Source organism: Schistocerca americana, chromosome X (assembly GCF_021461395.2).
Source record: "Schistocerca americana isolate TAMUIC-IGC-003095 chromosome X, iqSchAmer2.1, whole genome shotgun sequence".
NCBI lineage: Eukaryota > Metazoa > Arthropoda > Insecta > Orthoptera > Acrididae > Schistocerca > Schistocerca americana.
In genome coordinates, this window is record NC_060130.1 from 825,472,200 (window position 1) to 825,486,221 (window position 14,022).

A 14,022-nucleotide genomic window follows, 5' to 3' on the forward strand; every position below is an offset into this window, starting at 1 on the left:
TGTGGTGATCTTAGGTTCGTTAGGTTTAAGTAGTTCTAGGTTCTAGGGGACTGATGACCTAAGATGTTAAGTCCCATAGTGTTCAGAGCCATTTGAACCATTTTGCTAGTGGTCACTGAAATAAATCGATCGGGAAAGTTGAAAACATGTGCCGGACCGGGACTCGAACCCAGATTTACCAATTCTGATGAGCCGTTGCATTAACCACGTCGGCTATCAGGATATTGTCCCTGGCCGATGCAAATTTCAAACTTTTCCTCACACTATCGACGTAGTGTTCCCGCTTATTAAGCCTCTATAGCAATTAGCCGTTGTATCAGAGCTTCATTGAGCAGATTTAATATTCACAGTCAGCTGTTTCAACCCTTCAAACGTTTTCACTAAAGTGTTGGTATTCATTCTTGCTTTACCGGGGATCTTTCATCAAACCATTAACCACTTTTGTGTTTCCAACCACCTGTGTGAAGGCTGTGCACTGAGGTGACAAAGTCATGGGATAGCGATAAGCACAGATAAAGATGGCTGTAATATCGCATACACAAGGTATAACAGAGCAGTGCATTGGCGAAACTGTCGTTTGTGCTCAGATGATTCATGTGAAAAGGTTTCCAACGTGATTGTGACCGCACGACGGGAATTAAGACTTTGAACGCAGGATGGTAATTGGAGCTAGACGCATGGGACACTCCATTTCGGAAATCGTTAAGGAATTCCATATCCAGAGATGCACAGTGTCAAGAGTATGCCGAGAATACCAAATTTCAGGCATCAGCTCTCACCACAGACAACGCAGTGGCCAAAGGCCTTCACTTAATAACCGAGAGCAGCGGCTTTTGCGTAGAGTTCTCAGTACCCACAGACAAACAACACTGCGTGAAATAACCGCAGAAATCAATGTGGGACGTACCACGAACGTATCCGTTAGGACAGTGCGGCGAAATTTGTCGTTAATGGGCTATGACAGCAGACGACCGACGCGAGTACCTTTCCTAACAGCACGATATCGCCTGCAGCGACTCTCTTGGTCTCGTCACCATATCGGTTGGATCCTAGACATCTGTAAATCCTTGGCCTGAGTTCCGACTTCAGCTGGTAAGAACTGATGATAAAGTTCGAGTGTGACGCAGACCCCACGAAACCACGGACCCAAGTTGTCTACAAGGCACTGTGCAAGCTGATGGTGGCTTCATAATGGTGGGGGCTGTGTTTACATGGAATGGACTGGGTCCTATGATCGAACTGAACAGATCTCTGACTGTAACTGGTTATATTTGGCTACTTGGAGACCATTTGCAGCCATCCATGGACTTCGTGTTCCCAAACAACGACGGAAATTTTATGGATGACGATGGGCCATGTCATCAGGCCACGGTGGTTCGCTAGTGGTTTGAAGAACATTCTGGTGAATTCGAGCGAATGATTTGGCCACCCAGATCGCTAGACATAAAGTCCATGGAACATTTATGGGACATAATCATGTGACCTGCCAGGGTAGCCGAGAGCGCTAACGCGCTGCTTCCTGGACTCGGGTATGTGCGCCGGCCCCAGATTGCATCCACCCGGCGGATTAACGACAGCCGGCCAGCCTGGATGTGGTTTTTAGGCGGTTTTCCACATCCTGCAAGGTGAATACCAGGCTGGTGCCCACGTTCCACCTCAGTTACACGGCTCGCAGACGTCTGAACACATCGCACTATTCCTTGGATGACACTGGACGCAGTTGGGGTACACTAATTCCTTCCTGGGGGGTACGGGGTGGCGACAGGAAGGGCATCTGGCCACCTCTTAACATTAACATTCCACGTCCGATTAACGAACAGACCCCACAAGTCGGGATAAATGCTTGTAAAGAGAGATGTATGGGTCATAATCGAGTGGTCAGTTTGTGCACAAAATCCTGTACCGTCAACACTTTCGCAATTACGGACGGCTGTAGAGGCAGTAGGGCTCAGAATTTCTGCAGGGAATTTCCAACGACTTGTGAATCCATGCCACGTCTAGTTGCTGCACTACGCCGGGCAAAAAGAGGTATCCCGTAACTTTTGTCATCTCAGTATGCAACGGCTTTGACTGCTCACCACCCCACCCGTCGTCATACCATCCTCACATAGCGGAACACGTTAACACGCCGCTTGTGGGATTAGAGAAGGCGAACTTGTCCCTGATCGAATTCGCCTCGCGTTTTAACGACAAGGGCTGGTGAGCCAGCCAGTCTGCTTTTTAGGCACTTTCCAACATCTACACAGATACGTTTTAGACTGGTACTTACATCCCGCCTAAGATACACGCTACACCAGGGCTTAATAACTGGCCGGTTTTGAGCGCGAGTACTCGCGTCTGCTCAGGCACGTGCTCGCGAGCAGGTGCAAGGTCGCGGAGTAGGGAGGGAGGGGAGGGAGGGGAAATGCGCGCGCACGTTTGAATGTGATCTCGCGTTCTTAGCAGATTAAACTAGCCATCTGAATGCTTTGAACATTTTACTACAAGGTAAAGATCCGCTAATTACTCATTTCATAGATCGAATACGAGCTTTTAAAATGAAATTGACACTTTGGGTGAGTCAGCTGGAAACAGGAAACCTAGCTCATTTTCCTAAATTATCATCCGTGCAAGATGTTCACAAAGACTGTGAACGTTATTCACATAGTTTAGTTGATCAGCGCTTTCAAGATCTGACAGCACTAGACAGTGATTTTGATCTGTTCTCTCCATATTCAGCGAATATTTAAGAGATTCGTCCTGAGCTGCAGCAAGAAATTATTGACCTGCAGTGTGACAGACAAATTTCAGAACAAGAAAAACATTTTGGAATTCTAGAGACACTTCCCTCAGGATAGATTTCCTCGTTTGCACAAACTGGCGGCTACAATAATATCAATGTTCGGTTCCACGTATGTTTGTGAACAACTGTTCTCTGCAATGAAATGTAACGAGACGCGCCTGAGAAACGCATTGTCTGATCGAAATTTAAATTGCATGCTGCGCCTAAAATGCACAAGAACAATTACTCCGAACATAGACGCAATTGCAAAGGGCAAAAAGTACAAGATAACCGAGAATCCCACACTTCAGTGACACCTTTTATTGTGTAACAGTTCACAAATTAATGCGAATGTAGAGGCATGCACTAAGCTAATAAAATTATGTGGCATGTGTACATTCTCCTTTATTTGTTTCATTTGTCGCAGTAATAATTCGTGAGTGATATCCCTGCAGGTGGCCACGGATTTACATTGACTGGCGGCAGCTGTTGTGTGCCCCATGTGACTCTCCCCACTCTCCGCTCTGGTCCGGTAGTGGGGGTAGCGTGCTCGCGCTGCTCCGTGCTCGCGCCTTGCTGCTCATAGCTTCCTCCGCGAGCACGTATGTTGTGAAGCCCTGCGCTACACGAACATTTAGAATACGCTCTCACACCTGAACACGAGACGTAGACAGACGGTGTACAAAAATTGCATCCCAGGAGGAGTGGTGTCGTCAGGTAGGGCATCTGACCACCAACTGTCACTAACGTTGCCAAAACCTATAAAAATGGTTCAAATGGCTCTGAGCACTTTGGGACTTAACGTCTGAACTCATCAGTCCCCTAGAACTTAGAACTACTTTAACCTAACTAACCTGAGGATATCACACACATCCCTGCCCGAGACAGGATTCGAACTTGCGACCGTAGTGGTCGCGCAGTTCCAGACTGTAGCGCCTAGGACCTATAAAACCCATATAAAAATACTGACCCCGTAGAGAAACTGGAAAAGACAAGGAATAAGGAAAAGAAGAAGAAGTGTATAAAGGCTGTAGTTTCCCCTTACTTTGGGCAGTTCGCAGTACGAACATAGCGAGCCCATATTGGCTAATGTTACAAGGCCTGATGAATCTGTCATCTTGGCTGTTACCCCTGCAGCTACTACACTGAAGCACCAGAGAAAGAGGTATAGGCATGCGTATTCAAGTACAGAGATATGTAAAAAGGCAGAATACAGCGATGCAGTCGGCAACGTCTACATAAGGCAACAAGTGTCTGGCGCAGTTGTTAGATCGGTTACTGCTGCTACAATAACAGGTTATCAAGATTTAAGTGAGTTTGAACGTGGTGTTATAGACGGCGCACTAGCGATAGGACACAGCATCTCCGAGGAAGCGATGAAATGGTTCAAATGGGTCTGAGCACTATGGGACTTAACATCTGAGGTCATCAGTCCCCTAGAACTTAGAACTACTTAAACCTAACTAACCTAATGACATCACACACATTCCTGCCCGAGGCAGGATTCGAACCTACGACCGTAGTGGTCGCGCGGTTCCAGACTGAAGGCCTAGAGCCGCTCTGCCACACCGGCCGGCGAAGCGACGAAGTGGGGATTTTCCTGTACGACCATTTCACGAGTGTACCGTGAATGTCAGGAATCCTGTAAAACATCGAATCTCCGACATCGCTGCGGCCGGAAAAAGATCCTGCAAGAACGGCACGAACGACGACTGAAGATAATCGTCCAGCGTGACAGAAGTGCAACGCTTCCGAAAATTGCTGCAGATTTCAATGCTGAGCCATCAACAAGCGTGCGAACCATTCAACGAAACATCATCGTTATGGGCTTTTGGAGCCGAAGGCCCACTCGTGTACCCTTGATGACTGCACGACACAAAGCTGTACGCCTTGCCTAGGCCCGTCAACACCGACACCGACTGTTGATGACTGGAAACATGTTGCCTGGTGGGACGAGTCTCGCTTCGAATTGTATCGAACGGATGAACGTGTACAGGTATGGAGACAGCCTCATGAATCCATGGACCCTGCATGTCAGCAGGGGACTGTTCCAGCTGGTGGAGGCTCTGTAATGGTGTGAGGCATATGCAGTTGGAGTGATATGGGAGCCCTACGAATAGATACGTAAGCATCGTGTCTGATCACCTACATTCATTCATGTCCATTGTGCATTTTGATAGACTTGGGCTATTCCAGCAGGACAATGTGACGCTCCACACGTCTAGAATTGCTGCAGAGTGCCTGCAGGAACACTCTTCTGAGTTTCAATACTTCCACTGGCCACAAAACTCCCCAGACAAGAACTTTATTGAGCAAATCTGAGATTCCGTGCAACGTGCTGTTCAGAAGAGATCTCCACCCTCTCGGACTCTTACGAATTTATGGACAGCCCTGCAGGATTCATGGTTTCAGCTCCCTCTAGCACTACTTCAGACATTATTTGAGTTCATGCCACGTCGTGTTACGACACTTCTGCGTGTTCGCGGGGCCCCAACACGATATTAGGCAGGTGTACCAGTTTCTTTGGCTCTTCAGTGTGAAATGGTTGTTGCTCGTCTTCTGTATCGCAGAAGCACGCAGGCCACTCAGTCGTGGCAAAGTCCCCGTATGGAGAGGCATGCCTATTTCTTTATTTCATTTAACTGTAATTTGTTGTAACGGACAGTGATAAAATCGTATTGAAATGAATAGTCCCAAAGTGCCCAGATATGGAAGTCTGGAACCAGTTTCAGCTAGCAGCTCTACGCTAAGACAGTGAGGCATCGACCTTAACTGCACAAGGGAGAAATATAGTGGAAATTAGCGAGAAGGAGCAGCGAGCATGCTCGACTGGGAGGTCCCTGGCAACATGCTCCCGTACCTCCATTATTTTCCACCCAGTAGTTAATATACAGGGTGATTCAAAAAGAATACCACAACTTCAAAAATGTGTATTTAAGGAAAGAAACATATATAACCTTCTGTTATACATCATTACAAAGAGTATTTAAAAAGGTTTTTTTTCACTCAAAAACAAGTTCAGAGATGTTCAATATGGCCCCCTCCAGACACTCGAGCAATATCAACCCGATACTCCAACTCGTTCCACACTCTCTGTAGCATATCAGGCGTTACAGTTTGGATAGCTGCTGTTATTTCTCGTTTCAAATCATCAATGGTGGCTGGGAGAGGTGGCCGAAATACCATATCCTTAACATACCCCCATAAGAAAAAATCGCAGGGGGTAAGATCAGGGCTTCTTGGAGGCCAGTGATGAAGTGCTCTGTCACGGGCTGCCTGGCGGCCGATCCATCGCCTCGGGTAGTTGACGTTCAGGTAGTTACGGACAGATAAGTGCCAATGTGGTGGCGCTCCATCCTGCTGAAATATGAATTGTTGTGCTTCTTGTTCGAGCTGAGGGAACAGCCAATTCTCTAACATCTCCAGAGAGTGTGGAACGAGTTGGAGTATCGGGTTGATATTGCTCGAATGTCTGGAGGGGGCCATATTGAACATCTCTGAACTTGTTTTTGAGTGAAAAAAAACCTTTTTAAATACTCTTTGTAATGATGTATAACAGAAGGTTATATTATGTTTCTTTCATTAAATACACATTTTTAAAGTTGTGGTATTCTTTTTGAATCACCCTGTATTATGGTACTTTATCTATCTTGTCATTAAGTTTTGCAGAGCAGTGTGTATACAAAACCTCGTCAAATGGTTCTATGATTTCATTGTTTGATTGTACAATTTCGATGTGTTTTACACAATATCTCTTAGTACTTACCAGGGTATTAAGTACTGAATAACTGATGTTGGTGGGAGATCGTACGAGTATTTTACCTGACAACCTGTACTCGTGACTTAACGTTAAGTATGCGCAGCAATTTGTAGCAGTATTTCAGTCCCTGCGCTATTGTAGATTTTTTGTCCACTTTCAGCTCAGTGTTTCGGCGGTACGGAGACGTACGAGAAGACGACGGGGGTGAAGTTCACGTACGGCGCTTCACAGGGCATCCTGACGCAGCCCGGAACGGGCATCACGCGCGACTGCACTGCCATCTGTCGGCAGACTCCCACCTGCGCCGCCTTCACCGTCGGTGAGTCCTGCCACGCAGTTAATGACTTTTTCTTCATTCACGACTTCACATTTTGCAGTATGTAAATTTTGTTCTATATATCTCACCGAAATTAACGTCTCTACATAGAAATAACTCAACAGTATAAACTTAATCGAAGCACCAATTAACAGAATCACCTTAGCTTACGAAATATTGTAGTATAGTGTATTTTTTTCTCAGCCGAAAATAATGCAACGAATTCCAAACGTTACGTATGTATTATTTGAAGTCTCCTGAGTGAACGCGCCAAGTTTCCGTCACTTCCGGCGGATAGCATAGCTGCAGGACAATTTCGAAATGGCGTCTCTAGGTGATGTACGTTACAAGCAACGCGCCGTTATTGAATTTCTCACTGCAGAGAAAGAAACTGTGGGGAATATTCACAAACGCTTGTGCAAAGTCTATGGAGCATCTGCTGTCGACAGAAGTACAAAAAAAAATGGTTCAAATGGCTCTAAGCACTATGGGACCTAACATCTGAGGTCATCAGTCCCCTAGACTTAGAACTTCTTAAACCTAACAATATCACACACATCCATGCCCAAGGCAGGATTCGAACCTGTGACCGGAGCAGCTGCACGGTTCCGGACTGAAGCGCCTAGAACCGCTCGGCCACAACGGCCGGCGACAGAAGTACAGTTAGTCGCTGGGCACAGAGGCTGAGATCATCAGTAGGCGGTTCGGCCGAGCTCCACGATTTGCAGCGGTCACACCTGACATGTTGCAGTGAGCTGATGTTATCATCCGCGAGGACAGACGCATTACGACTCGGCTGTTGGTGCTGCATCTGTCAATCAGCAAAGGAAGTGTGAATGCGATTATCCGCACTCTGGGATATTAAAAAGTGTGTGCAAGATGGGTCCTGCGGTGTCTAACGGTGGATCACAAATCGCACAGAAAAAAATATTTGTCTTGATTTGCAGCAACGTTTTGAACCTGAGGGGGAGGCCTCCTTGTCCCATATTGTGACAGTTGATGAAGCCTGGGTTCACCACTTTGAGCCCGAAACAAAACAACAGCCGATGGAATGGCGCCATTCCCACTCCTCCCAAGAGAAAAAATTCAAAGCAACTGGTTCCGCCAGTAAGGTCATGATCACCGTGTTCTGGGACTGTGAAGGTGTGATTCTCATTGATGTGATGTCAAGAGGCGGTACCATTAATTCAGAAGCATATGTTAACACACTAACAAAACTCAAGACGCATTTCTGGCGACTTCGACGCCACAGCAACCCAGGAGGTGTTTTGCTGCAACACGATAATGCTCGGCCCCACACAAGTCTGAGGACCGCTGAACGCATAGCAAAACAGGGTTGGGCTGTGTTACCCCATCCACCCTACACCCCTCACCTAACCACCTCGGACTTCCACTTGTTTGAGCCGTTAAAGGGTGCCATTCGTGGAAGACATTTTGAGGACGATGAGGAGGTGATACACACAGAGAAGAACTGGCTCCGCCACTAGGACAAGGCTTGGTACCGACAGGACGTACACGCCCTAGTTTTGCACTGGAGGAAGACCATAGAATAGGGTGTGTAGATAAAACACAATTCTTTCGTGTCTGTAATTCTCATTATTTTCAATAAAGAATTGTTGAAGAAAAAATGCGGTGCATTGCTTTCTGGGCAACCCTTGTACTATATTAAGCTTTGGAAAATTTCCAGAATCCTACTTTCCCTCAAACCGCACAAACCTCCTACTCATGTCTCCTCCTATCGCCACATCTGCCTCACCTCAGTGTTCAGCAAGGTCTTAGAATCCATCCTCTCCAATACATCCATCATCTCTGAACACATTCATCCTCTCCCAACACATCCATCAACACCTGAACCAACACCACCTTCTTTCAATTCAGTCCCAATTTCTCCTCTGATGACCTGCTCACGCACGTTCACATCTCCTATCCCACCAACTCAACTCCCGTAATTCAGTTATTTTTGTGTCCCTCGACCTATAAAAAGCCTACAACTGTATATGGCATTCTAGTCTCCTTTTCAGACTCCGTAAATAAGCACTTGCAATTAACTACGTCTGCCTTATTGCATTCTTCCTATCTAATCGCCCACCCCTTGTCACTATTATGAATACCAATTCCCACACCCTCTCTCCCAATGCAGGAGTGCCCCAAGGTTCCGTCCTCTCACCTCTACTTTATCTCCTCTACAGTGCTGGTATGCCAAAATCACCTCCACCAGTCCACCTCCTTCGTTATATTGATGACATCGCTTTCCTCGCCCTCTGCCTTACACTCCAGAAATGGCAACGATCCCTTCAGTCCCATCTCAATCAGTTTACCTTTTGGTGTAAGCAATGGCTCCTCAAGATCAACCCTGCCAAAACCCAGACAATAATTATAGGATGAACCACCCACCACACTCTCCACCTCCATGACTTCTACTTTACCATTTACAACCGTCGTATCCTGTTAACTAACACATTAAAATATCTTGGAGTAACTCTGTACTAGCAACTAACATGTAGACCTCACCTACTAACTATCCAACAGAAAGCTGACAATCACTAAAACTACTAAGAAGCCGAACTTGGGGACTACACATCTCCACTATTCTCCACACCTACAGAATCCTGATCTGACCCATCCCTTGTTATGCCAATGTTACATGGATATCTCCCCCACCAAAGTTCTTAAGTCCCTCCAGATCCTTGAAAGCCATGCACTCCATCTCATTTTCTGCATCCTTTTACCTTCACCCACATGGATCCTCTACCATTTTATCAAATTTCCACCCATCCTCACCCACATCAAACACCTCTGCATCTCCTACACTGTCAATACACTAGATTCCGATAACCCCATTGTCTCGTGTTTAATCAGCAACTCTGGTGTCCTGCCACACCTTCACAAACACATCCCTCCATCTTTAAAACTTCACACACTCCATATCCTATCTCAATGCAACCTTAGCCAACTCCATCTCCCAGACAACTATCTCTGCCCTGGTATTTATCCCTCCTATTAACTTCAACCATTCCACATCTTCCCCACTCCATATCAGAGCTCCTCTCTCCTTTTGCCTCTATACCCACCCTTATCCCTTTCTTCTTGTTTCACTCCCTTCTTACACACCATCACTCCCCCTCACCCTCTGTCCTTCCCAATGCCTGTATTCCCACTGACTGCTTCACCTTCTACCTATCGTCTCCATAGTTTCGCCCCGTAACAGACTCCTATCTCTTTACCCATCCACCCCCAACCTCTATGGAACATATTCTCTCCTCGCAGAACACTTTGTCAACCAGTGAAGGTTCTTCAGATGTTAAGTGAGAGTGCAGTGCGACCTCATCCTAATGTGTTTTTAAATTGTATAATTCTATTTTTCGTCCTCCCTGTCCATCGTTAATCTTTTTAACTTAAAACGTAAACAGTACTCACGTTTCTATTTTTATATGATCTTTGTAATCTCTTTATGAATACTCTTGGCTGGAGAACGGATATTGTACTGCTGACAGCCCACCCCTCGCCCATATGGGGTGTGGGGGATGAAATAACAATAAAGAAAAAAATACGTTATACCATAAAGCATTCTAACAAATTACTACGTCGTATAATGCTCGAAGATATGGTCAATATGACAGCTATTAAATTCACACTCAAATTCTGCTATATTTCATATTCAACACTTAAAAAGCTCTTACAACATGTTTAAAAATGTGTATCCATGTTTCTGACCTAATTCCTTATTCACCTAATGTTACCTCTATTACATGTAAGTAGAAAACGTTTTTAGTTCCAGTATTATAATCATCATCTACAATATTTTTTGGGAAAATAAAATTTTGCCCATCAACGTAATTAAATTCGCAAAAATTCAACTAATGAAGTAAATGGTAATGACATCAACGAATACACAAACACTTAACCACGTTTCATGCGACTTTCACTCCACAAGCTATGCTCAGTAGAACAATCAGAATTCTGTGGAAATCAAAAGAAAAATAACTGTGGCAAAGTTGAGCTACGCACAGAGAGTTTACCTACATATTGCGACGTTGGTTACTGCAGCGACACTGACTCAGTAAAGAATGGGGACGGCGTTGTAAGCAGAGGCTCTTCCTTCATGGAGATAGCAGCACGAATGAAGGTAGACAATGCTGGTTTGGAAAAAAAAAGGATGCCACCTCCCACTTAAGACATCATCCATTACGTCATTAATGAGTTATTGCATGTCGTCACGTCTCCCCTTCCACCCCTTTGACATAAGCCAATTCCACTATGCACAAAATGGCGGGAAATTCAAACATCGGCAGGAAATTCAAAACAGCCAAGGCCTTCTGTTCAGTCCTATGGTGTCACTGTGGAAGCAGGGGTGATGTCCTGAGCATAAATTGGTGGGAAATTCAAAAATCTAAGATGGTGCCTTGTCACGGTGGAGCAAGTAGCTCACTTGCGCTAAGTATAGAATCCTCTGGCATACTGGCACAGTCACTGTGACGCCAGAATCTAAGATAAATGGACAAATGGAAGTAACAAGTTTGCTAATCTAGTTAACTTGTTTTCCCCAAGGTATTATTCACTCTGACATGTGTAGCTATTTGTAGCACTCAGTTCACTTATAGAGTTCCAGGGTGCTCCCTTCCGTAGTCACCATTTAAACAGTTGTCAACCAAAGTTTAAATCACTTATAGAGTTCCAGTGTGCTCCCTTCCGTTGTCACCATTTAAACAGTTGTCAACCAAAGTTTAAATCACTTATAGAGTTCCAGTGTACTCCCTTCCGTTGTCACCATTTAAACAGTTGTCAACCAAAGTTTAAATCACTTATAGAGTTCCAGGGTGCTCCCTTTCGTAGTCACCATTTAAACAGTTGTCAACCAAAGTTTAAATCACTTATAGAGTTCCAGTGTACTCTCTTCCGTTGTCACCATTTAAACAGTTGTCAACCAAAGTTTAAATCTGGTGAGAAATTACGCATGTATCATACAGCTTCATGTCATTAAAATTCAAAAATCGTAAGCTCTTTAACAACACAACTGGGGCCACATGTAGGGCTGAGCCATACGAGGGCAGCTGGTAAGACCCTCCTGTCCACTGCTGCTGCTACTGGTACTACCTCACAGCAGATGCACGTGTCCAACACAACACCATCCGCGTGAGACACTACACATATAGAAATAATTCGGCAGCCTAACGAAAAGTAATGAATAAAAGCACCGATTTCCGCTACTATTATACAGTTTGTGATAGTGCTACAGTCAGAGCCCAATGTGACCTACGTTAAAATAGCATGGGAAATTGGTAATGTAAGCATTATACCTTGCTTTAACCCATACTGAAATATTGGGGGAAATTAAAAATGATCTTTAACCCATACAAACGTTCTGGATGGGAAATTTAAAAATTAGAGGGTTGATGCATGCTCATCCCATTGACAGGATTTCTGAGGCGCAAGGTTAGGTACTACACATGTCAAATTCACCTCAAAAATTATTTGTAGGATGTATGCCAGCTATTAAACCAAGCTGTAATATGCATTGTTCATAGTTAGCCCCAGTCCTGCCATGGGCTCGTCCTTCTTATATTCAGCCATGCATCAAACATGCAAGCTGGGACAGGCTGGGAGGAACCAAACAGGGCTGTCAATGGCCTGTGGTCTGTAAGTACGTAATTTCTGAAAATCAGTGAACGAAAAATGTTTTGTAGCCATGTTGAACTACTACACAATGCAACACAGATATTTAAGGAATTTCTCATAGCCTCATTCATAATTAAAGATTCAAGTGAAATCTCCTAGCACTGAATCATCTCTCATCAATAGGTACACACGTCTAAGAGTGTTTATACGCTCGGCGAATGATGTGTAAAGTTTCATCACAAATATACTGAGTATGCATTTCCTTGTTGCTCAATTTACTATCAAATCTACGAAATATAATTATATGTATAAAATTCATATAATCCACGAAGTATGTTCTCTATTTCGAATAATTGATAATTAATTATTTGGTATTCACAGATTACGAAACTTCTCGGTGTCTGTCCTACAACACTGACTCAGCTGGACATCGAAACAGTCTTCACGACAAAATAGGGAGCAATTTCTTCGAGAAAATATGTCTGCGTGGAGGTAAGACGCGTATTCAACGCTCAACGATTTTCTCTTAGCGTATGGCGCATAAGAAGCTAACTTTTTTCTATTTCATTAAGTTTGTTACAATCTGTCAGCTAAAATTAGAATGTTTATTCAGAAGTGAAGGTACAAAAACCAGGTACCAGAACGCTGTGAAAGACATTATATGAAGGGCTTATTTCAATAGTGGTACAAGTCCATTTTTGTTCATTCTGAGATACAGAGTCCTAAAATTAAATGAGCACTGAAAAATCTGCAGTTAAGATACCAGAAATATTCAGGTATATTTACTTGAATATTTCTGGTATCTCAAGTGCAGATTTTTCAGCGCTCATTTAACTTTAGGACTCTGTATCTCAGAATGAACAAAAATGGACTTGTGCCACTATTGAAATAAGCCCTTCATATGTTTCTAGTGATTTCCTGTCTACTCTATCTCTACTGTTCCTCCTCGCCTGGTATTTTTAGTGTTCTGTCAAACGAAAGTTCAGTCACAGCTGTTAGGTCTAGAACATGTGCCCGCTCTGGATGCATTTTGAAAGCTCAGCGACACTACTGCTACGTCGTCTTACAAGATTTAACTTCGTGTGTGCCTGACACATGTAGTGCTATTAAAACATATAAACGTAATTCCCTTTAATTTTTTGTTCTATATATTTCAAACCATTTATCAATCTTAACGCACACTTACTACAATGAACATGAAGATTGATAAATTGTACTACGCTCATCGTAGCAGTAGAGTCTCGGAGAAGACAACTGCGTATTACCGAAAACACAGAGTGACGCCAACATTAAAAATGCCATTCAGCCTTTGTACTGTCGGAGTAGTTGCTAATCGCGTGTTTGATTTCATGAGTTGCCAATAGGCAAGCAATTGTGTCTAATGTGTCCCAAGCTGCCAACAGCGAAATGTTCAAGTCTAATGTGTTCAAAATCGACAAAGAATTCACCACTAAGAGCCAAATGAACGAAACGTTTAAGGAAATGTTAACTATGTTTTAAGAATTTCGTGCCATCCGTAGAGTCACCGGTTGTTTGTGATGCTCCTCATGCACAAGACTAGCTTGTTCC

At 44.3% G+C, this 14,022-nt stretch overlaps 1 protein-coding gene across 1 annotated transcript in view; it reads left to right on the forward strand.

Annotated features, from left to right (window-relative positions):
- The window catches only part of LOC124555311, a 471,119-nt gene that overhangs the window by 164,442 nt on the left and 292,655 nt on the right, over nt 1-14,022 (forward strand). The window contains exons 3-4 of the mRNA XM_047129186.1: nt 6,682-6,840; nt 12,835-12,945. Coding sequence (XP_046985142.1) covers nt 6,682-6,840; nt 12,835-12,945 — 270 coding nt within the window. The remainder of the gene's footprint in view (nt 1-6,681; nt 6,841-12,834; nt 12,946-14,022) is intronic.